Below are 27,080 nucleotides of genomic sequence, written 5' to 3'. Positions count from 1 at the left end.
ACTAACTGTACGTAACTGTACCCATCTGAACATTTGCACACATTTGAGATCCAGTCTGAGCAAGGTGGTCACCTCATAGAAGTTTCACTGCAATACTTTGCAGTCCAACCTCAGGCTAGTCATTTCAAGAACCTCAGGCAGACCAGGCTTGTAATTTGTACAACACACCCTCCTGAAAGAATACTAGCTGAACCAATTGGAAGCTCGAAGCTCGATAAACCCAAACCGGCGTGCCTCGGAAAAGACAAGCTTCGGGCTTTTATTCCAGAAAATCAGCAAGAATGTTAAAAGTGCAGGTATATGAACTTCAACAAGCGGCAAACATAGTTCTTTTTGAGACGGATCAAACTGTTGTCATGGCAATTCTATTGTATTTTTTTTCCTGTTCTTGTTTCAGCTTGGACTACTCACTGAGTCACAGAAGTGCAAATACAAAGAAACAAATCCAGTTCTGTTTGAAAAGCATTTAACATAAAACCCCGGTTCTTAAAATAAAAAAAACTGTGCCACATGCACTTCGATCTAAGTAAACATATGTTCTTGTTTCGCCTAGATGAATTCAGGAAAAAAAAAATAAACTGCATGGCCTTGGATACCTGAGGATAGTTTAGAACCAAAAATTTGTTACTACAAAAAACTCCAATGATAGGGGTCACGTCCCAAGCACATTAAAATAAATCGAAGAAATAAATAAATTACCAAAAAAGTTAATGCCATCCAGAATGACTGCTCAACCAATTAATGAGCTTGATTTTAATTCGTACGAATCCAGCCATCGCACACCCACAAATCCTCGGATTTTTGGACAAACACCAAAACACGTTCCAGAAAACTCCAATACAAACACGCTAAAATATAAAGAGCAACCTCACAAACAAGCTCGTCGGCACAAAAAAAAACACACAAAAAACGTGCGAGCCTTTGTTTCTAGACGAGACTAAAAATGGGAGCCTCCGAAAGAAACCAAACACCGTCGACCCCGCCCTCCAACGCAAGGGTTGGTTTAGAGTCGCGACGTGCAGCCAGAGCAGGCTCAACTTTCTAACGAGCGGACTGCAGTCCTTGGAGCTTGCACTCTGTTGACCGCGCTCTAGTTACGGGGTGTGGTGCAGTTGCAGGAGGTCATGCTGATGTCTGCTCCCTGGGAACCGTCCCTCGGTAGGCTCTGGAAACCAAACGGGAGAAGCAACGAAATTATGCTTCCGACCACAACGATCTTCAACAATCTATGAGGGTGGGCACACATTCTATAGAGCAAATATAAAATTGTGGCTAGTTGCAACACCCGCTTATGTGGAACGATGGTTTCCTCAAATTTTTGGGTCGCATCCCATAAATCTGTACGAGTAATGAAAACTACTACAGTTGAACCTCTATCTAACGAAGTCACCAGGACCCGCTAATTATTTTGTTAAACCGGGAACTTCGTAAAATCGAGGAAGGGATAGCTTGCGCATAGGCTGCGCGGGGAATCCGTATTTGTTTGTTAAATTGGAAAATTCGTAAAATCGGGTTTTGTTAAATCAAAGTTCAACTGTAACTGGGGAACGATTAATAGGTAGTGAACATAATGCTCGTGATACGGGCGTATTCTTCAAAAACAAGAGCCTCTTTAGTCCTCTAGTAGAGCCCGTAACCCTAAACCTTGCAGAGGGTAGGTTCAAAACACACGAATCGGTGAACATCACACCAGACTATTAACATATAACAATCATAATGTGTTGCCGTGTTCAAATTACAGAACGAGTGTTGTCAACGTAGCAAGGTTTTTATTTTATCAACTGAAGTAAACACCTCCCCGCAGGTTAGAGTGCCAGCACTTGTCTCAGTCGCTCCAGTGAGGCCACACTGACCATTTTCCTGGCATATCCATGACCCACATTCATTAAAGAAAGTCTAATCAAATGTAAAATGTACAAGGTTTTCTTCATTACAAAAATAAACTATGCATCACCGAACACTCATTCTCCGCCCAAATGTAGCAACAGCAATCCGAACCAGGTGCCAAAGTTTCAAAACTAGCCGTTACCTTATTAGAAAGTTACGAAGTGATTTCCTGAAATTTTCAATGGAAAAATGGCGACCGACGGAGCTCTTAAATATGTGGAGCTGAATACCGAAACTGGGCAAAAACAAGCACCATTTTCACGTTGAAAGTTTTAAAAACTTTTACTTTTATTTGCGATAAATGGTTAGTTTTGAAACTTCGGCATCTAGTTCGCACCACTAACATTACATTTGGGCAGAGAATGACAGCTCGGCGATGTGGAGTTTATTTCTGTGGTAAAAAAATAACAACCAGTAAATTCTTTTTAGGGGGAGATCCTGTAGAGTGAAGTTATTCTTTATGCAATGCTTACAGCCAGGGGAGTCTCAGGGAGGGGCCTAGGACCCCCCCCGCAGATCGTAAACAATGGCCCGAGACCACGGTGTAAGATACACTCTTTAGGTGAAGACACGGCGGGGCTGAACGCGCGGCGCGAGGAATCGGATAGTGTTCGTTCGACGGGCATCCGAACGGCTGCATTATTCCGCGGCCACCGTGCCCGCGGCTGACAGTGTCGCCGGCGGCCAAATGGCGAAACTGTGTGAGAGCGAAAAAAATTGTCTCGTTGCCATGACACCCCGGTACACCGTGGTATTTCTGCACGAGAGATAACCTCGCTGGAGCTCTGCGCGTGTGGAGCACGAGGCGGCACAAGCAGTCTTTGTCGTGCCTACGGGTCGACGAGTCGCTTGAAACCATAGTGAGAGAGAGAAAGAAAGAGAGTGTTAAGCGAACTTTATCTGCACTGCGCGAGGAGCGCGCTGTCCTCACCTGAAGAGTATTATCTTACACCGTGCCCAAGACCCTCCCCCCCGCCATAGCTCTGGCATTGGGGAAAACACATAAATAAGCACTTCCTCTTATAATCAGAAATGTTAGAATTTTTCCCATTGAAGTTTTCATGGGTGGCCATCTCTAAAGGGAAAGAAAAACCATGTTGTGTGAGTAGCCATGTGGACTTCCTGTGGAACCAAATGGTGGATGTTTCAGGGACACTACTAATTCTTGACAAGAAAAATAATCTCAAGCCACGTTGTTGCTCGATTGTGTTCCCTGAGAAACATGCCAGGTTGCACAAACATTTTAATCAAGTCAGTTTTGTGTGCATTTAATATGACCCCCCCTTCCCCCTCCCATCCCTTTCTTTAAGGGGCACTGACACCCCAAAGGTCGTATTTTTTTTATTGTCTAAAACGATGCAAGTTGCAGTCATAAACACAAAAAAAAAAACGCATCGCAAAAAAAAATTTTTTTGCACGCGCGCGCGTCTTTTTATTTGTGGCGTTTGATTCTCCCGCCTCTCGCCTCCTCGCTTTTTTTGATTCGTGACGTCAAAATCATGAAATTTAGAAGCTTTGTAGGTGACATCTCTATAACATTTAATAACGGCAATCCTAAAACATGTTTTTTAATGCAACTGCAAACGCACTACGGCCCTTCTTTTTGAAATACCGAAAATCGGAGTCCGTTGTGGTGCAGTCTCCTGGATTTGTATCCTCCAACGGAAAAAAGGCGACACCGCTCAAAACCGGTCCGCCGGCGCTACCGGCGCTCGCTCCTTTCCTCCTCGCTTTGGGTCGCCATGGCAACAGCAGGGGGTCGTGAAAGAAAGTGGACTCAGGACTCCGCAATATTTGACGTCAACGCACCGGCGCGGATAGCGCGGGAACTTCGAATTCGGTATTTGGAAATTGTTTTTTTACTTTACAAATACTGAATTCCCAATTTTTGAATTTTGAGGGTAATGTCCCAGCATCGTTTTCAGTCGTTTCGGATAATAAAAAAAAATATGATTTTGATGTGTCAGTGCCCCTATTACCATAGTTTGTAGAGGACCCCCACAACTTACCGGAGACTTTAAGTGCTGTGTGTATTAAAGAATAAACGAAGTGAAGCCAAGTTGAAATTCGGTAGAGACACTGGTTAAGACATTTGAGATACTAAAGCACTGAAACTATCAGTATTCACAATAAAAACATTTAACTGGAAAAAAAAATTGCAGTGGCTATGCCAGGATATACATAGCATAAGCTTAGGTTCAGCTGGTTATTTTTAGCTTTCCTGGTTGTCTAGGATTAGCTTGATTATCATGCTTACTGCTGCTTCAATGACACACACACAGTATACGCATTATGTGACTACTTCGGGATCCGATAAGTTAAGCTTCTCCGCTCTTCTTATTGCGGAGGAGGCGCCGTGTAACCGAGCTTTCGGTTGCACGTCAAAAGATTCCCAGGTGGTCCAAATTAATCCTCAGTCCTCTGCTGGGACATGCCAAATGCTCGATGTTGGTTTGGCCAGCTGTGCGCCGTGTTATGTATCGAGCAACCAAGCTGCCGCCCAGAACAACCGGACAGCGCGAGCCATGATCTCGAGCGGGTGCATGCGCGCGGCACGTGCATCGGGGACTGACATGTGTGACGTCACTGCTCCTCGCGCATATGCGGCACGACTTTTCAGGAGCCAAGCGAAATTGCTCAACCTCGGCCAGTGTAGCTTACGCTACAAAACAACCTTTATCATAGAGAGCTTTATCATCATTCAAGGCAGACGGCCCGGCCCTACCTGGATGCTCACCTTCACATGGATCTGGTTCTTGAGCATAGCGGACCTCAGCACCAGCGCCTGTAAAGAACAAGGGGACGCATTTAATTTTAACAAACCTCGTGTCAAATATGAACGAAGCTCGAGCTACATTCTCGAACGACAACAACTCACAGCTGTCCGCCGCTTGTAGTCCTTCCCCATGGAGAGCGCTCGCTCGAAAGTTGTGCTTCTCTGGTCAATGTCCTTGGCGTAGAGGATCTGCGACAACGAGGGACGACAGGCGAAAGCCAGCAGGTAAGAAAGCAGACAGTTTCGCACGTCATCATGCCGAGAAAAAAAATGTTTTCCGCATTATCTGTGCATCACACGAAGCAGTTCTTAAAAGATCCGATTGTCGGATGGAGAAACTACGGAACTTGAAACTTGAAACTTGCACATTCTGATAAAACAATGGCAAGCTAATCTAAAATTTGCCCCTGTATGTCTTAATTTGCCGCATAAAGGAGTGAATGAGTAAAGCTCCGCGAGAAGCCAGACTTTTTTTTACTACTATGCTTTTTGAGGTGAATACAAGCTTGGCATAATAGCCTGAAAGATGCTTTGCCCGCACAAAGATAAACCACCCCTACATTTGACTCAATTTGCTATCTGTGAAAACAAGTTTGGCAGGTCACACACCACAAAAAAGTTGCATTTCTTTCTCTCATTATGGGTCTCAATCGCACGCTGCAAGTTAGCTCACTCTTCCTTTTCACCCGATTTGCTTTCACATTTAGGCGGGCCATTCCTCGGAATATTACGGCAGTTGAAAATCTGAAAAAGTTTGTCTCGGCGACAACGTCGCGTCACCACCATTAGCTAAATTTGGCAGGGACGTGACAGTTCTTCGTGGCATCACAGTTCCCTCAGGAATCCCTGCCTTCAAACAATCTTCGTTAAAAAAATGTCCGCAAGACACACCTTGTTGTGGGAGTCTATCCTGGCCTGGATCTGCCCGTCCAGGATGAGCTGCATGAGCTCGTCCTCCAGGGCCGCCACCGTGGTGTTGAAGGCGGACGCCATCTTGGTCATGTCCGCCGACAGGTACGGGCTGAAATACTGCGGGGGAAGCAACGTCACGGCCCTCCCTTAGGTAGCTGTTACGGCCACCTGAAAGTCTCTAGAGCTTATAATATGATAATAGCTTTATTCTACCATATAGATACAGTGGGAGCCGAAGAACAAAGCTGTACAAGCAGCTTGATGGGTCTTCAGCCTCCTTACAGGCACACAGCAGACGATAAAAAAAGAAAGGAAATGCACGAGGTATCACATAAATCAAAGGCTGAGCTAAACACACACACATACAAAATCTAGCGGATAATTGATAACTGTATCAAATTGGTACTTTGATATAAATATGCCCTGATCTCGCAAATGTTGCAAGATCCTATATCAAAATGAAAGCAAAATATCAAAAGAGCTCAATAATGTTGGTAGTGCCCTTGTGATCAGGCCATAATCTGTTTGTGATACTTGTACAACCCAGAAATGAAGGGATCTCCCTTTCCATGATCTCTTAAAGGAATCATGGAAAAAAACTAGGTCCACGAGACAAGAACTGTCCGAGATGTCTGCATCACTCTTATGCCCGAGGAAAAACTACTGGAAGTATACAAAAGTTGAAAGACATACCATGCTTTTTAATTGCAAAGAGCAGTAGTTTGTCGAAATGAAAACATTTTTCGTGGCATCTCTAAACCTCTAGTAAAACGGATGCGTTTTGATAGAGGAATTCTTTTATCAAACGGAGCTTAAAACTTCTCGCCTGGTTTATAAAATATAAAGTAATCACAAACTTACTTGCCGAAAACCAACGAAACAGTTTTTGATATTCAAAACTTCCGAAAGAGTTACCTGGATCAGAGCCCTGTTCCTGATCTGGGTGTAGAGCGTGCTCACGTGGGGTGCCAGGTAGAGGTCTAGCAGCAGGTTGTCCTGTCCATGGTACAAGATTTATATCAGTCGCAGAATGACAAGTGTCAAGGAACTGTTCAAATTGATGATTTGCACATCAGCTGTGCAGTCTTATCAGTAGCTTTGGCTATTGTGTGCAGCAGCTAGTAACAGCAGCTAAGTCATTGGCAGGATTCTCCCCACAGTGGGCGACAGGGGGTTTGCCGCCCACCTGTCTGGCCGATTGCCCGTCCCTCCCCCATGTCCAGCTCACCTCGATATTTTGCTTCCGCTGAACCAGACAATGCAGAGTTTGAAAACGTAAGGCGCCCCAGATTGTTGTGTTCGGCCGATTTGTGTGGCACTATGCAACAAAACTGCATAATCCCTGCAAACGGAATCACTGCTGTGTGGCAGAGAAAGTGCCGAGAACGCTAAAAGTTTCAGCAATTACCCCCCCCCCCCCCCCCACAACACCTTGAATATTGTCAGATGTCCAGATCTCAAGAATTTCTAGGGAGAACCCAGACCGTCGGACAAGCGGCAACACCGTCGAACTGTGAACAGAAGGCAGGCCTTCGTTTATGAAGAACAGCCCAAGGCTTCCTCAGTCGTACACATCTGTACAGCAGGAAAACAGGTCAGAGCCAAGTCATCCTGCAGAGCATACCAGCCCTTGACTGCAGCGCACGGAAGCTAGTCAACACACCGCTTTCCCGCGTTGCACTGTTTAGCTTCCCTGCAATGTGCAGTGGTGCCGCAGGGGGCAGAATGCAGCTGGGCTCCCTTACTCCATATATATAGCATCACTTTTTCGTAAAACATGACTGTAGTGAAGGAAAAAAAACAAAAGCCATTTCCAACTCCCTATAATGCCGAATTAGAGCGCAGCTCTTGAGGAGGAGGAGGGAAGGGTACTGGGGGGGGGGGGGGGGGGGTCAACTGACCGGGAGGGGGGGGGGGTCAACTGACCAGGGGGGGGGTCACGTGACGATGACAAAGCCGATGTCATCAGCGACGTCACTAATGACGTCATCAGTGACGATGACAATGCGGATACCGATGACGTCGTTAGTGACGTCAGTGATGATGACGATGACGATGCAGATGCCAGTGACGTCATCAGTGACGTCACTGATGACGTCATCAGTGATGATTACGATGACGATGCCGGTGACGTCATCAGTGATGTCACTCGTGAAGTCATCAGTGATGATGATGATGATGATGCCGGTGACGTCATCAGTGACGATGACGTCATCGGGGGGGGGGGGGGGGGGTCACGTGACCTCAGGGGAGTCACGTGACCGGGGAGTCACTTGACTTCGGGAAGGGGGAGTCACGTGCCCCCCCCCCCGCCCAAGGTCACGTGACCCCGGAGGGGGGGGGGGGCTCGCGCGGTGCATTATGGGACATTTCCCATAATGCACTGCGCAGTTACACCGACGCCGACGCCGCTCAAGCCGGAAACGGGCACCGAAGAGCTGCGCTCTAAAAAATGTTCCACAGCATTTGAAAGTGGTCCAAGCCACATTTCTTGTCCCACTCCTCATCAATACACAAATGCACGGGACAGAATCGACCGATAGCTGAATTATACTGAACTGGGTAGCATTGCTTTTCTGTAGAGCAGACATTTAGTTTAAAAAAAAGTGGGTAACAGCTGTGCTTTCTGCACTGTGTTGCCGCGCTTCTCTGCAGGGCACGATCGCGCCGTGGGAAGGCACGCCCTCACAAGCACGCGGCTTGCAGACGCTGGCAGAAGTGCAAGTAAGGCCGCTCGGACCCACCTTGATCTCGTTAAGCAGGGTGAGGCAGGTGGCGTACTTGGACTCATAGAACTTGAAGATGATGTCCCTCAGCTGGGGCTCCAGCTCCAGGAACAGCTTGAACGAGCTGCGGCACAGTGCAGTATTTTGGGCATTTTCGTTGGTTCTTTTGACAGTATGACTCTTTGCATTAAAGGGAACCTTACACACACCGGTACACAACAGCCCGTACGTAGTAGACACGTGGCACGCAACGAGAACAAAATTTGTGTAAAGGCTGCATTGAGGTCGGAACATCTCGCCTCTCTAACTTCTACAATTAAAACTTTTTTTTATTCTTAAATATTTTTTTTTTGTGATACGTTAGGAAGATGCGTGCTCTTGGAAGGCAGGCAAAACATGAGATTGGTTTGCCCCTAGAAAGGAAGACAAACTCATGCAGACGTATCTATGCAAGTGGTTCTTTGGAATTTCAGGGAATGCAAACCTTTGACCAGCCTCACCAATAAAGGCTGACCCACAAGAAGGAAAGGGGAACCCCCCCACCCACTAACTTTCAGAAGTTATAGCTGTGAGTGTGGAGCACATTTTGTATGTTCTGAATTTTTCTTCTATTTGATGTTTAATTAGAGTAGCTGCACAATTGTCGGCATTTATACGCCTTCCGTGCACACATTGTATTTTCAGACAATAATGTTTTAAAATCTTCTCACGTTATACTAACCTCAGGTTGTTTTGAACAAACAACTAATTGGCCAGAATTTGATGTGCCATATTGCTCGATACGCAAATTAGTTAGGAAAATAAAATTGTTTGCACGAATCCTTTGAAAATTGTTACTTTTCCTGTGATCAGGGAAGAGTTAGGGGACACATGAATGATGGAAATGTGCACCGCACAGCAGTTTTCATAACAACTTGCACAAATGCTGCAATGTGCACCTATGCCGTGCCGCCACGTCACAGCGTCCGTGCAAGTTGCTATGGAAATTTTCATGTGGTGCCCGTTTTCATAGCTCATGTGTGCCCTTGTTGAGCCCCCGTTAAGTGCACTTTTGGCTCGTCGGAGAGTTAGCCTCCATAACACGTGCGCTTTTCAATGAAGGAATGCTTATATATGGGAAACACAGATAGTACACCTCACAAGCCCAGTAGATTGCTTTCTTTGTGTTCTACCTTCATTATGTGATGGGTCTTGATTGCAGTTCCTAAATATTTAGCATTTTGGTCCGCCTTGTTGGGAACATAAAACGTGCATGCAGACTCAGGACAGCATTGGAAATTATAGTGATGCTTACCGACAGCCATCTGTTAATTAAGCGACGCCCATAACATCATTTAAAGTGTTTCCAGAGCTCTTGAGCTCTACTAAATATGCCACAATAGAGTTGAATTTATTGAATAATGCCATCTTTATTACGAAGACTCGTAGCAGTTAGCCGTGTTAGACATGTGCAACCACCATTCCCAAGACTATTTTAGACAGCCCACCAGCCTGTGATAAAGCTCAAACCCACGTTGAAATTGAAACTACAGTTCTTTGGCTATCCACAAGATTGTAGAATATAATTCTATGCACTAAATTTAATTTCTTGACAGCGCTTTGAAACCATTGATCACCGGTGATGGTCTATGGGCACGGTCAGGAAAGAGTTAATACTCCACATTAGACAACTTCTCGGCCTGATGACCAAACTTAATTTTGTTTTGAGTTGTCATGTGCTGCCTAAAGAGTCCACAATAAACAACATTTTTGGGGGATACCTATACTTATGTCATACATTTCACAAATGTTTTATATGTGGCTTACCTGCTGATGATCAGTAGGCCTATTTAGAGGAAATCATCAAATATCTGCTTTGCATGCGTAGTCATTCGTGTGGCAGATCATATATTTGCCTTGCATCCTATTTAAATGAATTTATGATAATTGAAACAAAATTTGTGGCTTCCTGGAATTCGATTTAACGAGAGTCTACTGTATGCTCCTTTAAATAATGTGCGTTCTGCATGCTCCTTTTACAAAAGGCCAAAATCTTCATCCCTATCAAAATCTTCATCCCTATCACCTAATATGACATTTGCACGAAGTGTGTAAATGCAAAAATTTTACCCCCTGTAATGAACACCCCCCCCCCCCCCCCCAAATATAACGACTTCACACTCAATATCTTGACTTCTTTTTCACTTACGTGATCAATGCACCTCCAATCTTCGGATCCGCGAGTCTCGAATTGCGTCCAATTTAGCAAGCCACCAAGCCAGTTTTCTTTTGCCGCCAATTGGTCAGGCCAAGTCGAGCCAAGCCAAGCCGCTCTCGTAATGGCCGCAAGTGTGTGGTTGCGGTAGTTAAGTTACGGAAGTGATCAGCTGTGAAACCGAGTGTCATGCACACTTGACAAAGCTTGGGTCAAGGAATCGCCGAGCCCCGAACATTCTTCGTCTATCGGATGCATTGATGTCAACAAACAAGTCGTCGTCTGTGGTCCGCTTTCGGACAGTGAAATCGTGAAAGTGGTTAAACCTAATTTCCTGCAGCCGATTGCTCCCCCGACCGCACCGTTCCAGCAGATCGGAATGGACCTACTTGGCACTTTTCCGCCGTCAACGTCGAGAAACCGCTGGATAATCGTCGCCAGCGATTATCTCACACGGTACCTCGAAACGAAAGCCCTTCCTTCAGGGACTGCTGTGGAAGTCGCCAAGTTTTTCATCGAGCCCATCGTCCTCCGGCACGGCGCTCCCGAAGTTCTGATTACAGATCGCGAATCATCGTTCGTGGCACAGATGACCTAAGAAATCCTCCGGCTCAGTCACACCAGCCATCGTCGTACCACTGCGTACCACCCGCAGACCAGCGGGGCTGACTGAGCGACTCAACAAGACGATCGCCGACATGATCTCTAAGTATGTCGACGTAGAGCACAAGACGTGGGACGAGGTGTTGCCCTACGTCACGTTCGCCTACAATACAACGGTTCAAGAGACCACTGGATTCTCACCTATCCAGCTGGCACATTGTCGGAAGTTAACTACCATGCTGGACGCAATGCTGCCCCATGAGCCATCTGACAATGAAAGCGACGACGCCCAGGCAGTTGCTCAACGCGCCGAAGAACTCCGCCAGCTTGCCCGACTCATGATTCAAGACCAGCAACGCGTCGACGCGGGCCACTACAACCTTCGTCGCAGGGACGTTCACTTCCAGCCCGGAGACAGGGTGTGGGTGCAGACGCCCATCTGTCGCCGCGGCCTCAGTGAGAAACTGCTGAAACAGTACTTTGGGCCATACAAGGTACTTCGTCGCCTCAGCGAGCTGAACTACGAGGCGATGCCCGACGGAACACGAACATCGTCACGCCACCCACCACGACCTGAGGTCATCCACGTCGTGCGCCTGAAGCTGTACTACGCTCGATAGGACTGTGGACCTTATGTGCTCCAAAGGACATTTTAGTTTATCGTTCTATTTTATTTTGTTTTGTTTTGCGTTGCATTGGGGCAATGCACTTTTTAAAGGAGGAAGTATTGCCGTGCGCGCAGCTAACCAAGTAGGCAGCGCGCGCGCGTGGCCTAACGGTTATCGTACCTGGCTCCCACGCGAAAAGCCAGGGTTCGATTCCTGGAAGCGGCGCATCTTTTTGTTTATTCCTGCAGACTAGTATTCTAAAAATTCGAGAACCGTCTTGCTGATTCGAGGTTATAATGTTCTACGCACCAAACCTTCTACGTCGAATGCTCCACAAGCCCACGCACATACAAAAGTGGCTCCGCGTGGCAAGCCGGAGTCAGTTTCGCCCCAGCGTTCGACTCTGCTGTCACGCTGACTTCGACGCCCGCGACGCTCTGCTTTCTTCTGTTCCCTTTTTATTTTTGGGCACAAGTTCGCCCCATTAAACGTTTAGTTTCTTCAGTTATTGTCGCCTCATCACTCGTCATTCGTGACAATATTCCGGGTAAATGGGTTTATTTAAACCGTAACAGAGCGGCACAGCGAGGTGCACCCTGCACTGTAGGCTGAGAGTGTCTGCTAGCCTCTCCGTGAATGAAACTTAACCCGTGCGAGCGGGCTTCGGGGGGTCGGCGGTTGCACTTCGTACGATTCCTCGTCTCCGTGAACGAAACTTGATCCATGGGAGCGGGCTTCGGGGGTTGGACTTCATAAGAGTTCTTATACGCGGAGTTCTTAAACGCGTAGTCGCGGATATACCCGAGCGTGCCCGCCGGATACTAGCAGTATATATCGCCTAAGAACGGTCGAGTTGCTTTTCGTGCTGACTGAGCTTTGTAGGGCACTTTTCTTTCAGCAAAAGGCACCCCAAAAAGCGCCATAAAAGGGCTTGCAATTTATAAAGCATGGTTATTGTGGCGCGGCCCCGACCAGCTGTGGGTGCGCCTCCACCACTGGAGACATGCCACAGTACCTTGCCGCATCATATTGGCACCTAATATGACATTTGCACGAAGTGTGTAAATGCAAAAATGTTACCCCGTGTAATTTTTCGGGGAAAAAAGTGTGTTCGTTATGCGAGTAAATACGGTATCTCTTTTCAAAGTTGCCTCCGTGCAAAAAGCAAAAAAAAAAGACATTTGTTCGTTAAAAGGAGGGAGGAAAACGGAACTAAATAAGCTCACGACAGGCAGAAAATTCTACCAAGGGTTGGCCATTCGAAAGAACATGGAACCGCCAGTAAAAGGCCTGCGTTCGGAGCAGAGTACTCCGTGCGACTATGACACGGCTACGATCGCCAACAGGACGAGAACAGCGTGTGTGCGCCTTGACGGCACGCGCACGCTCGGGGCTCGAAAGATGGTGGAGTGTTCCCGAAGACGCCGTAGGCAGGACGAGTTAAACACCTCCCCGTCGTCCCCATTAAGTCGGCAACCACAGTTTTCAGTGCGATGCACCGCTGTGTGGCAACGCTCATGGCACCCCAGACACCGCTTTTCCGAAATTTGTCCCTCGGGATTTCGGGCGAAAGCCACCTCCTCACCTGCTGGAGATGACGTTGCGCAGGAGCTCGTTGCGGTCGAAGGAGGCCAGGGCGCACATTCCGCCGTACATGGCCACGTTGTTCGGCGACAGCATCTGTGACATTCCGCACGAGACAAGAAAATAAAGCAGGTCGCAACTGTCTGATGTGCTTGGGCAAGTTTGAGGACGTGAATCAATCGAGAAAACGAAACTACGGTATTCACCTAAAGCACGTTCCGCGTGCTGCGAGTCCACGGCCAAAATTGCTGCCGTTAGAGACGCGGCAACACGGTTTGCAAGGTTTGATTTCACACGAGCGCTTTCTGCCACTGCGCTGTCCAATGTTGCTTGCAGCAAGCGTGTGCACCCAATGGGTTTCTGCGGCTCGCAGTAACGACCTCGCTACTCTATTTGTCGTGTCTATTTTTTGTTTTGTATTATTAAAACTAAAGAGACATTTTAAACACCCAAAAAAGCCATCTTAATGTGCCTTTGCTTAGCGTTTTTTGAGAGCTCATTGTCTAAAACGAGTTTCAGTTCTTCCCCAGGAATGTGAATACATACACGTTGCAACACAGAAGGGAAGACGAAAGAGAAAATCGACCTCACAAAGACCCTTTGCTGTACCCAGACACACAAGCTAAACCCCTTCAAGGCTGGACACACCACTGAAGCTGGAAATAAGCCCACCAAAAAGGACCCAGCACAAGAAACCAGATTGGCTGCGCATTTTCTCCTCATGTCGTCTGCTCAAAATGTGGAAACGCCATCCTACAGGCACGCTTTCCTGCAGCATTTCTCCTCCTGTCACGTGCCGCTCTGTCCCTGTGGTTGGCCAGAGGACTGCAGTGCCGTGAATAGTGCCGCTCTAGGAGCAAAATCATTGCATGTAAAATGCGCTTTAGCCCAACATTCATCAAACCAAAATTTGAGATTGTGGGCGCCCATAGCATTTATTTCGATGAAAAAACTTGTCAGTAAGAAAGACAATGTTTTCGTTCTTGCCAACAAGTCTTTTTATACTGCAATAGCAAATGCTGCAGGCACCCAAAATCTCCAATTTCGGCTTGATAAATATTAGGCTTAGGTTGACGTTGGCTCACGGAGAGACGTTCTCCTTACGTGCCTTTTGATCCAGGTAATGTTATGTGCTCAAACTTTTGCATTTTGTCACCACCGCTAGGGTTCACATTCTCATGGAGTTTCAGCTTTTGGAGACGGATTATTTCTTTGTACGGACCGAAAAGGCGGGTTTCATTCTCTCTATAAATGCCGGTTCAGTCCGACCTTTGTGCCCTAAATTGTAGAAACGTAAAAATGCCCAAGACACCAGGGGCCCTAATCTACACGGTGGGACCGAGCGGGAACAAGGGGCCAGGACATTGCCGTCTGCTGCAATTGGTCAGCGGTGCGGTGGCGCTGGCCAATCGCAGCAGGCGGTGATGTCCCATTCCCTTGATCCCGCTCGGTCCTGCCGTGTAGATTAGGGCCCCAGGAAACCTCGCATACAGACATATATGCAAGACTGGCTTTGTTTGACGGGACCGACAAGAACTCACGTCGGGGAAGTCGCAGTTGTCGAAGCTGGCTTGGAGGAAGTTCTTGGCGGCAGACTTGTACTTCTTGGTCGCCAGCTCGGCGAGGCCGGCGGCACACCGGAGCTTGGTCACAATGCTCTGGTGGGTGTCCTTGGCGTGGCCCTGTCCAGCAGACGAGTCAAAGACAAAGACAAGTCAAGACAAAGACAAGCAGGCGAGTCAAAAGACGAGTCAAAGACAGAAAAGCAGACGAGTCAGACTACTCTCACAACCTTCGCATTTCATTAGCACCTTTCGAGGGAAATGAGCATCTTTGTAGTTGGTAATAGGTTAAGAATGCAGCAGGAGCTCCGTCTAAAACCAACGCTTTCTAAATAGCAAGGTCATAAGTGCTGGACTTTCTGCACCATCTACCAGAGGCTGGCGTGGGGCACTGTTTTTGGATGAAAGAGCTGCCTCCTCATTCAACTGGAACACAAGTCTCCTGCAATTAACCGCAAGCCTGAGCCAATCGCTGGCGCATCGCTCGTGTTCGATCTGTGCCATGCACTGGCTTCGGATAGGGGACGTAGAAAATCCAGCAACAGAGCCTCGCTATCCAGGTAGTGTTGTTCCAGTGCAAGCTTATCGCTTTTCATTCTTTGATTTGGCTGTGGGTGCTTACGAGTAGCCCTAGTGATATCGAAGGTGGAAAGCTGGCACCAGAGGCGGAGCCCCCCCCCCCCCCCCTACAGTTGGACCCTGGCTACAGAGCTCCCTATTTATGAAAGAGTAATTACTACATCGTACATCGAGACGTCGCATTTCCCGCAGATTTCAAGTGTTCAAATAGATGTTAAACAACTAGTAGAAACCGAGTTATGGAGATTGATTCAATTTAATTCTTAGAGTTGCTAAAGTCAACTCCCGAAAAATATATACAAATTTTAATTTTTATATTTTTTAATATATTTTATATATGTATAAAATTTTTATTTAAAAAAATATATGGCATTTGTGGCGACGCTTTTTATGCCTGTTCTAACATTATTTTATGCTGAAAAAAGCCTTTACGTGACATCAAAAATTGGCCCACTCATTAATAAAGCAAGTGATCAATGCACACCATGCTTCCTCTGGAGAACTATAAGAATAGCATCAATCAGACAGCTCCATTTTTGTTGTTATAATAATACCAAAAATTGTCAATACTTCACCACACGGACCTAAAAAAATACAATAATGATGCCAATAAGGCATTGTTTATATATAAGAAAAAATATGAACAGAGAAAAAGACGCCAAGTTTGTGTAATCCTGTACATGGCTTGCCCAGACGTCACATCAGCCGCCATTGCAGTTGCCCTGCTGCCGAACATGTACCTTCAAAAGTATACTATTGAATTCGCTTTTCTCAACAAGAACAAGTAGGAAAGACCACCAGCATGATGCAACAATGCCACATACAAACTATGTCTCAGATGTTTTGTCAGCTGTTAAAACCTATGTCCGCCTCAGCAAAGCCGTAAGTGCTTTTAATCATGCAAGTGTTTAAAACAATGCTAAAACAAACGGGGTCCAAAAACAAAAAGGAGAGCAGCAAAGCAGGAGGCCCAACGTACATCCACAAACTCCGGGGTGGCCTCCGCCTTGTTCACGTAGGTGAGGACGTGCGACCAGTTCTGCAAGTAGACGCTCACCTGCGCAGACGTCAACACCCGCATCCGTCAACAAACAAATGCCAACGCTCTTCACGCTACAAGGAGCAATGGGACGAAGCAGACAAGATGGCGACCTTGTCCAAAACAGGCTTAAAACTATTGCCCCAAAAGCTTTGGAAAATTAGTTCACCATCTCGCTAAAAGGTCTGTCCAAACACCAAACCCTACACAGGACACAAGCAGTGTCACGGCCGATGTAAAAAGGCTGCACCACAGAGCTGCCGTCTTACGTCGGCAGAAACTGGTTTGGAATTAACCTTTTTCGAGTAAAGTGCATTGTCAGGGAGGTGGCCTGTAAACGTCAAATGACAGGCAGCCCCACACACCTCATCCTGTCAGAACACGGTAGCACCGTGCAGCTGTATCGGTTTTCATTGCTCTTGGTGCCCCATACCATCAATGCTCAGAGAAAAATAGGCAAAAAAGACTAAATACTAGAGCTGTGCATTTGATTGATTAACCTACCAATTAATCAATTAATGCTTTTACTGCAATTAATTTTAATAACCGGTTAATCCATTAAATTTTGACAAACGAGAAAAAAAGTAAAAATTCAAAGCTTTCACAATGCAGACGTAGACGAGTACACTTGTATGAAAGCAAACTTTAGGTGAAACTTAGATGTAAAGTAAACTGTAAGGGCAGAATTCGTAATTCCAAAAGAGCGGAGCGTTTATACATGCCCCGACCACTTCAACGGCGTGCGAGTGTCCGTTTAGCGCAGCAGACTCTATTGTGAGCAATCGAAGGAGTTCCCCATTGCCAGAGAATATCTATGAGTCTCTTCGCCTTTGCAGCAAAAAGTAATAATTTGCGAGCATGGGTATCTTTTGTCCTTTCTCAACTACGCATCAAGGTTGATTTAAAGTTTGAAATTGTACATTGTATCGTTTTTCGCATATTCATCAAATGCAAAAAATTTTATTTCAACCTTTTTTAACTATTATGCGTGGAAATGAAATAAAGCAATTAATCAATTCGTTAATGGACTAAAGGAAGTAAATTAATCGGGTTAAAGTTTTTTATCGACGCCCAGCCCCGCTAAATATTTTGTGCAAAGGCAGGTACCGAGAATGTTGGTCGTACGGGACGGTTCCCTCCGAAAATCGCAACAGAGGAAAGCGAAGGCAAGGGAGACCATGTATGCAAGCACGGAGGCTTGCTGGAAAACGGTCCAGCAGGTCCTCCGACAGCCCACATGTGTCTACAGATGATACGACGACTGCACTCCCATCAAACCGGCATCGGTGCTCTTTCTCATTGGATGGATTTTGCCTGTCTACGACGATAACGTCTCATAATGCGGAGTAGTATGCGGCCCCCCACGGGTGACACGCGAAGGGATCCCCTCCCGAGCGCAGTTCCGAGAATTGCTTGATCTAACAAAGTTGGAGCTAACTTTCTCGGTGCAAGCGACTCCGGACGACGGCGTGATTCTACGTCACGGTGCTCGGAACGCGTCTTCGACAAGTCCACTCGGCGTTCCGCACTGTTTGTGCCGCGAGAGTGCTTCCAAAGAAAGGCGGCAAAGTCGCACCACGGGAGTCGGCGACTCGAGTCGTCGGATGTCGCAATCCCGGCAGTCGGTCACGAAAGCTCCGGCAAAAGGCACGAGCAAACGCGAGTGTTGCTGTCGCCGCAACGGCCCGGATCGCGACTGCCGAAGCTTCCATAAACTTTTGTCCTGCAGCGGAACCGACGTCTGCCACATCCTCCTCCGCTACCGCAACACCGCCGAGATCGCAGCAGGCGACGGCACAACACTTGCGCGACGTCATTGGATGGAAATCGAGGGGCTGCTTCTTAGGATGGGGCACGCACACCAGTCGGAGACGCGTTCAAGGTCGCCCCATCTCACCTTGATGACGTTGAGGCACATGTTGACAACATGACGGCTGCTGGTGCAGTAGTCCCTGGCCCGGGAGAAGCACTTGAGGGCGTTGTTCAGGTCCCCGCAGTCCAGGTAGTGGTCCCCCAGGTCGTCGTGGCCCCGCCTGCGCGAGGGCGGCAACACGCGTGTCTTGAGCCTCTCGGTATGTTTGGAGACCTAGCAACGAGCAGAGGTCAGCATTTTAGGTCGCCCCCACTCACCCTTGTCCTCACAGTCGCTCACATAAGCTCCTCACTCATCCTCACCTTCACAGCTTCTCACCTTCAGCCCCTCATCACCCTCATCCTCAGTCACACTCACCTTCAGCCCTTCACTCACCCTCACTCAACCTCGCAGCCCTCACACATCCCTCACCTCCCTTACGCACTCATACCCCTCACACACTTATGGCCCTCACGGCCCTCACCGCCCTCATACCCCTCATGGTCCTCACAGCCCTCGTGGCCCTCCCTCACTCCCACACTCATGAATTTTCGGGGTTCAGAAACCCACTCACCCTCACCTCGCCTGTGAAGATGAGGGTGAGAGAGTGAGTGAGGGCCCTTATGAGTGAGGTTTGCTGAGGCATGGAAACGAGTGTCGTTGAGTCCTGCCGATGGCGCAACTTTTCCTCTGCATTCGCTTTCTGGCAGGGTGCTACAAAGAGGCCCTTCATTCTTTTGGGATCAGCCAATGACAAAACTTATCTGCGCCGAGATCTGGCTGTTGTAGGTTGCACTTTACCCAAGGGAACCTACGGTATGCAAACGCATGAGGCTCGGGTCCTATGCGACAATTGATCAGCCAACCCCACTGTCCAATGCAGAGCCTCTCAAACTTTTGAATCTAGGGAAATGCCCATATCTCTCGATTGACAGCAACGGACTCTCCCGTTTTCGTAACTCATGCAATGAAAGAGTGCAGAAGCGGACAGATGCAGTAAACAATATTGCATAGAGCAGAATCTTGTTATAGTAACTCAGTATACAGTAAAGCTCCGGTTATAGTCAAAGGAAGTGTCGGTCCTGACTGATTTCCCATTTCCTCTGTGGCCCGAAATTCTGATGTAGCACACTGTGAACACTCGGAATACTAGTTATAGTAAAACACAGCAGTGCTGATGAAATGTTATTTCCCCACAACAGCATAATTTCTCGGTGAGATCGGTGTAGACTGGTTCCTAGAAACTCTAAAGTGTGCATTAATTACAAAAGCGCTACAGGCTAAAGTGCTACGTTGTATGACGGCAGCTTTCTAAGTGGTGCTGCGGTCGTTCGTGACTGTTTTCATTCTTGCAGGCCCGCAATCATCTGCCATATCAGAACAATATGCCTAACAAAACTAAGAAGGTGCCGCCATTTTCAGGGTAATTGGGGCTGAACTGTGCATCACGACTGATCTGCAACATACTTGAACTACGCTCCTTCAAAAAGCAGGTAACGACTGAATGCGAAAGCAAACAGCGGATAAATTCTGCGTTTTTGTGGCAACGGTGTTGGCCTTGGTGGAAAACAGGAAGCGTATTGAGGATATAACTGCCAATGGAAAAGTGAAAACTGCAAAAGGCTACGAAGGTCCATAAAAGAAGAATGTTGACACAGCGCTGCTTGAATGGTTTCGACAAGCGTGCATTGCTAATCAATGGACCTGTTGCGAGAGAAAAAGACTTCGAGGCAACAGACGCATGGTTTGAACGTCTGAAGGCGGGGAACCGCCTTAGTTTTTATCAAGTTTTTATCAGAATTCAGGCGATGAAGACGCCGTTTAGAATGCATCCGTGGAATAATGAACTGAGCAAGTGTTGTCCAGAGAAAGAACCTAAACCCAACCTACAAGATGTTAACTCCTGTTTGCTTTGGACAGTTGTGAGGGCTCTAAATGCAGCAGATGTTAATGGGCAACACTATTCGCACATGACGAGCCTCGACAACTTCCTTGTGAAGTACAGAGCACCTAAAAGAACAGGCTGGTATAACTGAGTTGTTTACTGTAACGTAAGTGATATTTTTATAGTTGTGGTGTTTGTTTTTGGACTAATAAACGGTTTATTCATTTCCACTCCCTTTTCATAGCTTCAAAAACAGATTTCTTAAGGTGCTCCTGATACAGTAAGACTCCTGATATGGTAATATTACTCCCCGGTCTCAACAAGATTACCATATAGAGGTTCTACTGCATCATATAGTGGTGCCTCGAACGCGTCTTTGACTGACGTGTTCAGCGTCCCATCCCGCCCGTGCATCAAAAATGGGTCCCGGGGCAGTGACAAACGATGCTAGAAAAGCCAGAGTGTCATGCTGTCGGATGCCACGATCCTGGCAGTTAGTGCTAGCACTTATTATAATAAGTGTGAGAGAATGCGGGTGTCACCGTTGTCATCGTGTCCCAACTTCTGACTGCCAAAGCTTTCGTTGTCACACTGGAAAGTGACCTACACCAGAGCAGTCGTCTGTCACATCCACCACCACTGTCGCAACACCGTCAGGATCACGGCCAACGACGGCATGACACTTCTACGACGCCGTCAGGTGGAAATCGAGGGACCACTTTTTGGGACGTGGTAAACACACCAGTCCGGCACACATTCCAGGCACTGTAATAGTAAAGAGTGTCTGGCCGTGGTTATGCACCACCAATGGCTGACCCAGATCTGCTAAAACGGCGCTTAAACTGGAAATACGCTTCACTTGGCGGCAGGGTCGGTCAAGGAGATTTGGGAGCTCGAGGAACCCACGAAGGTGCTCCCAGGAACCCGCGAAAGTGTTCTGGGGAACCACCGGGCTCCCTGAGACACCATCCGAGAACCAACAGTTCAATGGATCGACCAACAGAGCTTCGTCGTTTCAGCCAAGGCTTCTGAAAACAAATGGCCGAACCCTCCAAACGAGGGCTCTGGCTTGGCGGCCCGGCGAGCGTCCCCACCTGATGCTCTCCTTGATGGAGTTGCTCTTGTAGTTCTTCAGGTCCGTGTCCAGCTTCTCCAGCTTCAGGGCCGCCTTCTTGCTCTTGGTCTCAATCCACTGGCTGTCCAGTGGGGGCAGGGCCGCCCCACCCCCCGCCCCCGTCACGTCCGGCAGGTTCGACGCCCTGCAGACAGTGGCAACAACCGCCTTAATATTTTTAAATAAAAAAAATATATATAAAAAATAAACTGCAGCACTGAAGCATTGTAGCAAGTACAGCCTAGTATTAATAAAAAAAAATCTTTTTTCATCCTATGGATTGGGTTGGATAGTTTTCTTTTGGTTATACAAATAGAAACTGAGTGGAGATGAGCACGCGTGGACGTCGTAGCCCCAAGCCCTGGTTACCACGGTTAGAATGAATAGTGGGCGGACGCAAAGCTGGCTGCCTCTTGTCTTTGCTCGCTGCTCGAACGCCGGACGCCCGCATTCAGCGGTCCAGCCTGTTTGAAACAGAATAGTGTTCCACCTTTTCAATTATCCGTTCCTTGTGCACAGACCGTCCTCTGAAGAGGGTGTCACACATTTCATAACAGTTTCTGTGACACTTTGTTGCACTTTCCTCGGGAATCCCTGCCCTTCAACACCTTCCGTGTTAAAAAAAACTTGTTTGTGGAACCAAACAGATAACAAATCAGTAAAGGCTGCTGATTTTAAAACACAAAATAAAATGATAAAAGTTCCACAATTTCCCCCAAAAACCAGACTCGCCCACTCTGCCCTGCCTTTACACCCGTCGCCTGGTCGTAGGTTGAACATCGCAACATGTACTAGGATGAAGAAATTTCCATAAGCGCTGTTCAACGAGGGCATCCAAAGCCACGTCCGATTTTTTGCTGCTGGCGCCACCACTATATTTTCGTCTGCTAGAGGGAAGATGTTTCGAGCCAACGGACTATTTAAAAAATAAGTTGTCCGCAAACAAAGACGCCTCCCCAAGTCCAATCAAAAGCACACTGCAACTGCACAGTAGTCGGGAAGGCCTTACTACATCTTTGTTTCTATCACGTGTTTTTCCTTCCAGAGAAAATAGAGATTACACACCACGATTAAAGGCCCATTCACTCTTGCAACCTCTTAAAACTGGGTTCCTTGAAACCTCTTACAACGAGAGGATACACTGGCGCCATCTATTGGGTAGCGGTGTAAACTTGGCGGTCCGGCATATTTTTTATTTTTCTCGAGCATTATTTTTTCTTCCTTGGCTTGAACAACTTTTCTCAACATTATAAACAAGCCTTTCATATAAGTATTACGCACATTTGACCTCAGAAATACCGCGAAACCTTCGCTCTTCTGAAATGCAGTTCCAGGGTCACCGCATAGATGGCGCCAGCGTGCCAGTGTGTACTCTCGTCCTAAGAAATTTTAAGAGGTTTTAACAAGTCTCGTCTCTCTCGGTCTTACTCGTTTACAAGAGTGTGAACGGGCCTTAAGAGAAAAATAAAATATGGGAGCTGGCTTCCGAAGTTCGAGTTCCAGCTTATTTTGTCCGCAACTGCATGTCAAGCTTAACCCCTTGGCTACCAATGACCAGTGTCACTCGTGCATTCCTTTAGCATTACAACAACGCCACGCAGTAAAGAACAACTGATTTAGCACATCAGGTATGAAACAATGATGAGAACAAGAAACACCACCTAAAGGCCAAATCAATGTGTCGTTCAATTTTCGTGAAAACTGCCGACATCAGATAAAGTTTAATTATATGTTTCCTGAAAAAAAAAAACTATACAAACTGGATCATGCTGTCAAAGACCGGTAAGCACAACATGTGCGATAGGCCTTCCAGGGAAGAAGAGAAGGGCGTCCGAATGGCACCGCTCACCGGAGATTCTCTCCTGTTTCTGACACACGCCATGAGATAGCGCAGCACGACGGGAAAGTTCGCACGCCCCGCCAACGGTTCCCTTTTGCACGCTAGCAGCCGCCGATCCAGGATGGCTCAGCCGGCAAAGCACCCGGCTCACCATCTCAAGGTGGAGAGTTCAAGTCCTGCTGAAGGACCTTATGGGCAAAACGCTTTTCGTTACAGCCGGCCGTAAAAATCGGACGATGAAACATGTTACGTGTTAAAGAAATTAGCAGTCTTGTGTTCATCGACAGTGCAGTCACTAAAGGACTTTGTCGCGACGAAGTCATTGGGCATCAGCGTCGCATTCACGCACCGTGGCGCTTGTGAACAAAAGCATTCGGAACAAAACAGACATCCGCCTATTTTGTTTCGAACGCTTTGTTTTGCTGTCGGCCATTCCTTTTTGTTTTTTTTTCCAGAGCGCGTGCAGTGGGCACTGGGTACTAAAAAAATCCTAAGTATAGAGCGGGTTGCTAACGCCGTGGCGTGGCTCCGTGGTAACACCTCCACTTTGCACAATGCGGACCCAGGTTCAAATTCCGCAGGCGGCGGACAATTTTTTTACGAGGTTTAGACAACACAGACAACAAATACCCTGTGCCCCACTACGGAGACCACAACACCAACGCAGGATGTCGTTTCCAGTGGGGATAAGAGCCCATACCAGCCAACGCCGTAAAACGAGTCTTTGACTGGTCAGGCCAGCATTGGCGGCCGACGACGGCGACTTACCCGGCCGCGTCCATCAGCTTCTTGTGGATCTCCTGGTACTTAGTGATATTGTACGTCGTCTGCACGTGGGTCAGGGCCATTCGCAGCGCCTCCACGCGAAGAGAGGTGCAGTGGTCCGCGATGTAGAGGAGACGGTACAGTCGTGCCAGCCCTCCATAGCTGTTGGAGTAGGCCTCCAGGTCCTACAAACACAAGTCGGACGACTTGTAACTTGACGAGAGAGAAAACAATCTTTACGCAGTTTGAGCAAAAACAGGTGGTTCTGCGACACATTTCTTCCAACGCAAAAGTAACTGCGTCGTGCACGTGTTCAGGCGGCGGCAAGTTAATCGGCCCCAGTCAGCATCTGGCATCTCTGCTGTAGATGAAAATATTCAGACCTCAGACTAGCGATGTGCTGCCACCGTTAGCCTAAAGCCTTTAACGTGCACCCCGTAGTAGTCATTACACGGACGCATACCGATGCGAGGTTCATCCAGATCAAAACGGTCGGGGGTGGGGACTGAACCCGGGATCCCTGGATCCTGCAGCGCGAGCTTTCGCTACACGTCCTTTGAGCTGCAATGCATTGACACACTCAGCCACCAGTTCCCCCTCTTCAGACATCCAGTGAACCTTTCTGATGGCCCTTCCATCTATGCACCACAAGTCACAGAGTTACTCCAGAAACTGCAATCTTCCGAGTCTCTCGAGACCCTAGAAAAATATCACTTGCTAGTGCTGTCGTTTGGCTCCACTGCTCCAGGAAATCAAGAACCGTATAGAATTTGGAAGGTGTCGAAACCACAAACATCAAGTTGCCTCGTTCGCAACTTTGCAACATAAGAGTCGAGTCTCCAGGTCCACTCCTAAAGAGAATGTCATGTACCGGCAACCGAGAGCGTTGAATGTTAGACTCATCAAGAGTTCACACCACCGGCCACCAATGAGCTGCAACAGGGGAACTTACCAGGGACGGGTTTTCGACAACGTAAGTCTCTTCTTCTGTCGCTTCATTGTCTTCGGGCTGAGCATCCACCTGCATCGGCTCAACCGAACTCTGTCAGAAAACCAAAACTCACCATATTAGAACAGAAATTGCCAAGTCACAGTGTCACGCACTATGCATGGCTTGCATGGCAGTCACATTGGCCGCCATAATGGTGATCCTGTTGCCGGGTGTGGCACAATTCACACTACCGAATTTTGCTTCCTTCAGCAAGACCAAATAGGAATGACTAATGCTGCTCGATGTGTATGTGTTTGTATTAGAGGTAGCAAAAAAATGTGCCAATGCAAGAGGCTTCTGCTGCCGTTGGATGGAAGCAAATGGTGGTGCAGCACTGGAATGAGCGGCCCTTGAAGGCAAATGGCAAGAAAGCACAATGGTTGTCAACACTTGATGCGCGATGACATCAAATGTACAAGCCATGTATACACGTCTACAAGGGCAAGGAATGCATTGTGGCACGTCGAAGTTGCAATTCTACAGACATCCATTAGCTCAAGAGGCAAAGACCTCACACTTATAACAGGCCCAGAAAGGTGATAGGCCACTTCTCACATCTTGACAAAACAAGTAGAAAAGGAGACTGGCTCTTGGTCATTATCACTGGATGCAATCATCTCCTATGTGCTCCAACTCTTTGATCTCTTATAGTGCAAGTACCTACATTGTTTACCAGCTATATTAATCTAATTAAATAGTTGAAGTTTGCACATCGATAGCGAGGGATTGAAGGAACGTTAACAGCCGTTCAAGTAAGACGTTGCCAGTCTACCTCTTAGAGTATGCTCAATAATGCGTTGCACTATCACTTCTTCTGCCAATAACAATGTAAACCAACACTCAAAGGATCAGTTAAAAGATGACGTTCCGTTGTGAGGGATGGGAACGACGCCGAATACTTAACTAATGTCCCATTTGCGAGGTATTCCCTGTTCACGGACTAAGGCTAAAGGGAATTAACAGCATGACAGACGAATCGCAAAATTTACTAGCCAAGCATAGCGGCTAGTAATGCATTGTTTCACAGAAAATTTCGAGAGATGCAAGCCTATCGTTGTCATTGCGATTCGAATCTTGAGCAGGATAGATCCACGACTGTAAGCAAACGCCAGGCGCACTTGGCTCTTCTAGGAAATGTATCGGCAATGACGGAGGATACGATTAACCAAATTAATTACCTGAAACAGTATCATTTGATGAGGGATGGGCTGTGGCATCACATCAAAAAACGCGTGAATGAAATTGCAACAGCCCACCAACACATAGGAGACGACCAGCTCTAAATGGCTGCCGCGCCAGCGAAACGAAGCGGCTAGTTTTAAATTTTACCGCGTGGGGGCGGCACTTTTACTTCACAAGCTTTTCTTTATTGGGACACTTTTTCCAAAACCGAGGCGCCCCATCGCGGCGAAATACCACGCAGTGCACTCTGGGAACTAGTTGGCCACTCAGTTTTGGTTTCGATTGAGCAGCTTCATCTCATGCTATCACGCCGCGACCAAACGCGCTGCTTGCTTTTTCGATTATCTGAATTCTCGAGCGAAGACCGGGGCACTTTCCTTGGTTTCCGAAACACCGGATATTGTGCGAGCGTATGCAAACGTAGTAAGACGTGGCTTAGTCACCTCACCCCTCGAAAGCTTTTTCGAGCTCAATTTCAATAATCCCGCCTAGTACCAGTAACTGCAACTGATATTTGGTCACATTGAGCCTTACACGTATTTTGTTTGCCAAGCGTCCTCGCAGGAGTATCAAAGTTGAGCCCAGCGTTGACGCACGAGCATTTAAGGAAACACAATAAATTTGACCTCACTACTGCACACAAGGTACTATGATGTCTTCCTCGTGTCATCATGTATATCTCCCACTCAAATGTTATGCTGATAGAGGATTAAGTTTTCGCAAACGCTGAGATCGGCTAGCTACGACGGGGGCCCTAACAAGCGTCCCCTACTCCTCACTAAGCCTTTTTGGACGAGCTTTTACTGACGCCCAAGATCAGTGTCTGAACGGTGTGTCTGAAATTATCTCGGCATACTCAGTCAAAAAGAAAGAAAACAGATAACAAATATTATGGCCATTAGCAACCGTCAAGTATGCTTTGAATAATTTTGTTCGTTTGGCGCACCGCATAAAGGTTCATACCCGTCGGCGCACTTCCGA

General features: G+C 47.4%; 1 protein-coding gene across 1 annotated transcript; it reads right to left on the bottom strand.

Moving 5' to 3' along the window:
* Positions 1-210: 210 nt before the first annotated feature.
* LOC8024546 (COP9 signalosome complex subunit 1) lies at positions 211-26,238 on the bottom strand. Its single transcript, XM_029993851.4, has 14 exons — positions 26,096-26,238; positions 24,879-24,968; positions 23,930-24,111; positions 21,302-21,466; positions 18,368-18,503; positions 16,411-16,488; positions 14,832-14,972; positions 13,292-13,386; positions 8,320-8,425; positions 6,491-6,571; positions 5,555-5,692; positions 4,766-4,852; positions 4,625-4,672; positions 211-1,165 (listed from the first exon to the last, which is right to left on the bottom strand). The coding sequence occupies exons 1-14, from the start codon at positions 26,132-26,134 to the stop codon at positions 1,091-1,093; spliced, it is 1,461 nt and encodes a 486-aa protein (XP_029849711.1). The 5' UTR covers positions 26,135-26,238; the 3' UTR covers positions 211-1,090.
* Positions 26,239-27,080: the final 842 nt, after the last annotated feature.

This window comes from Ixodes scapularis, unplaced genomic scaffold, assembly GCF_016920785.2.
Source record: "Ixodes scapularis isolate PalLabHiFi unplaced genomic scaffold, ASM1692078v2 PGA_scaffold6__148_contigs__length_123643588, whole genome shotgun sequence".
Lineage (NCBI taxonomy): Eukaryota > Metazoa > Arthropoda > Arachnida > Ixodida > Ixodidae > Ixodes > Ixodes scapularis.
Note: the sequence above shows the minus strand (reverse complement) of the source record. Positions and strands in the feature narration are given on the sequence as shown.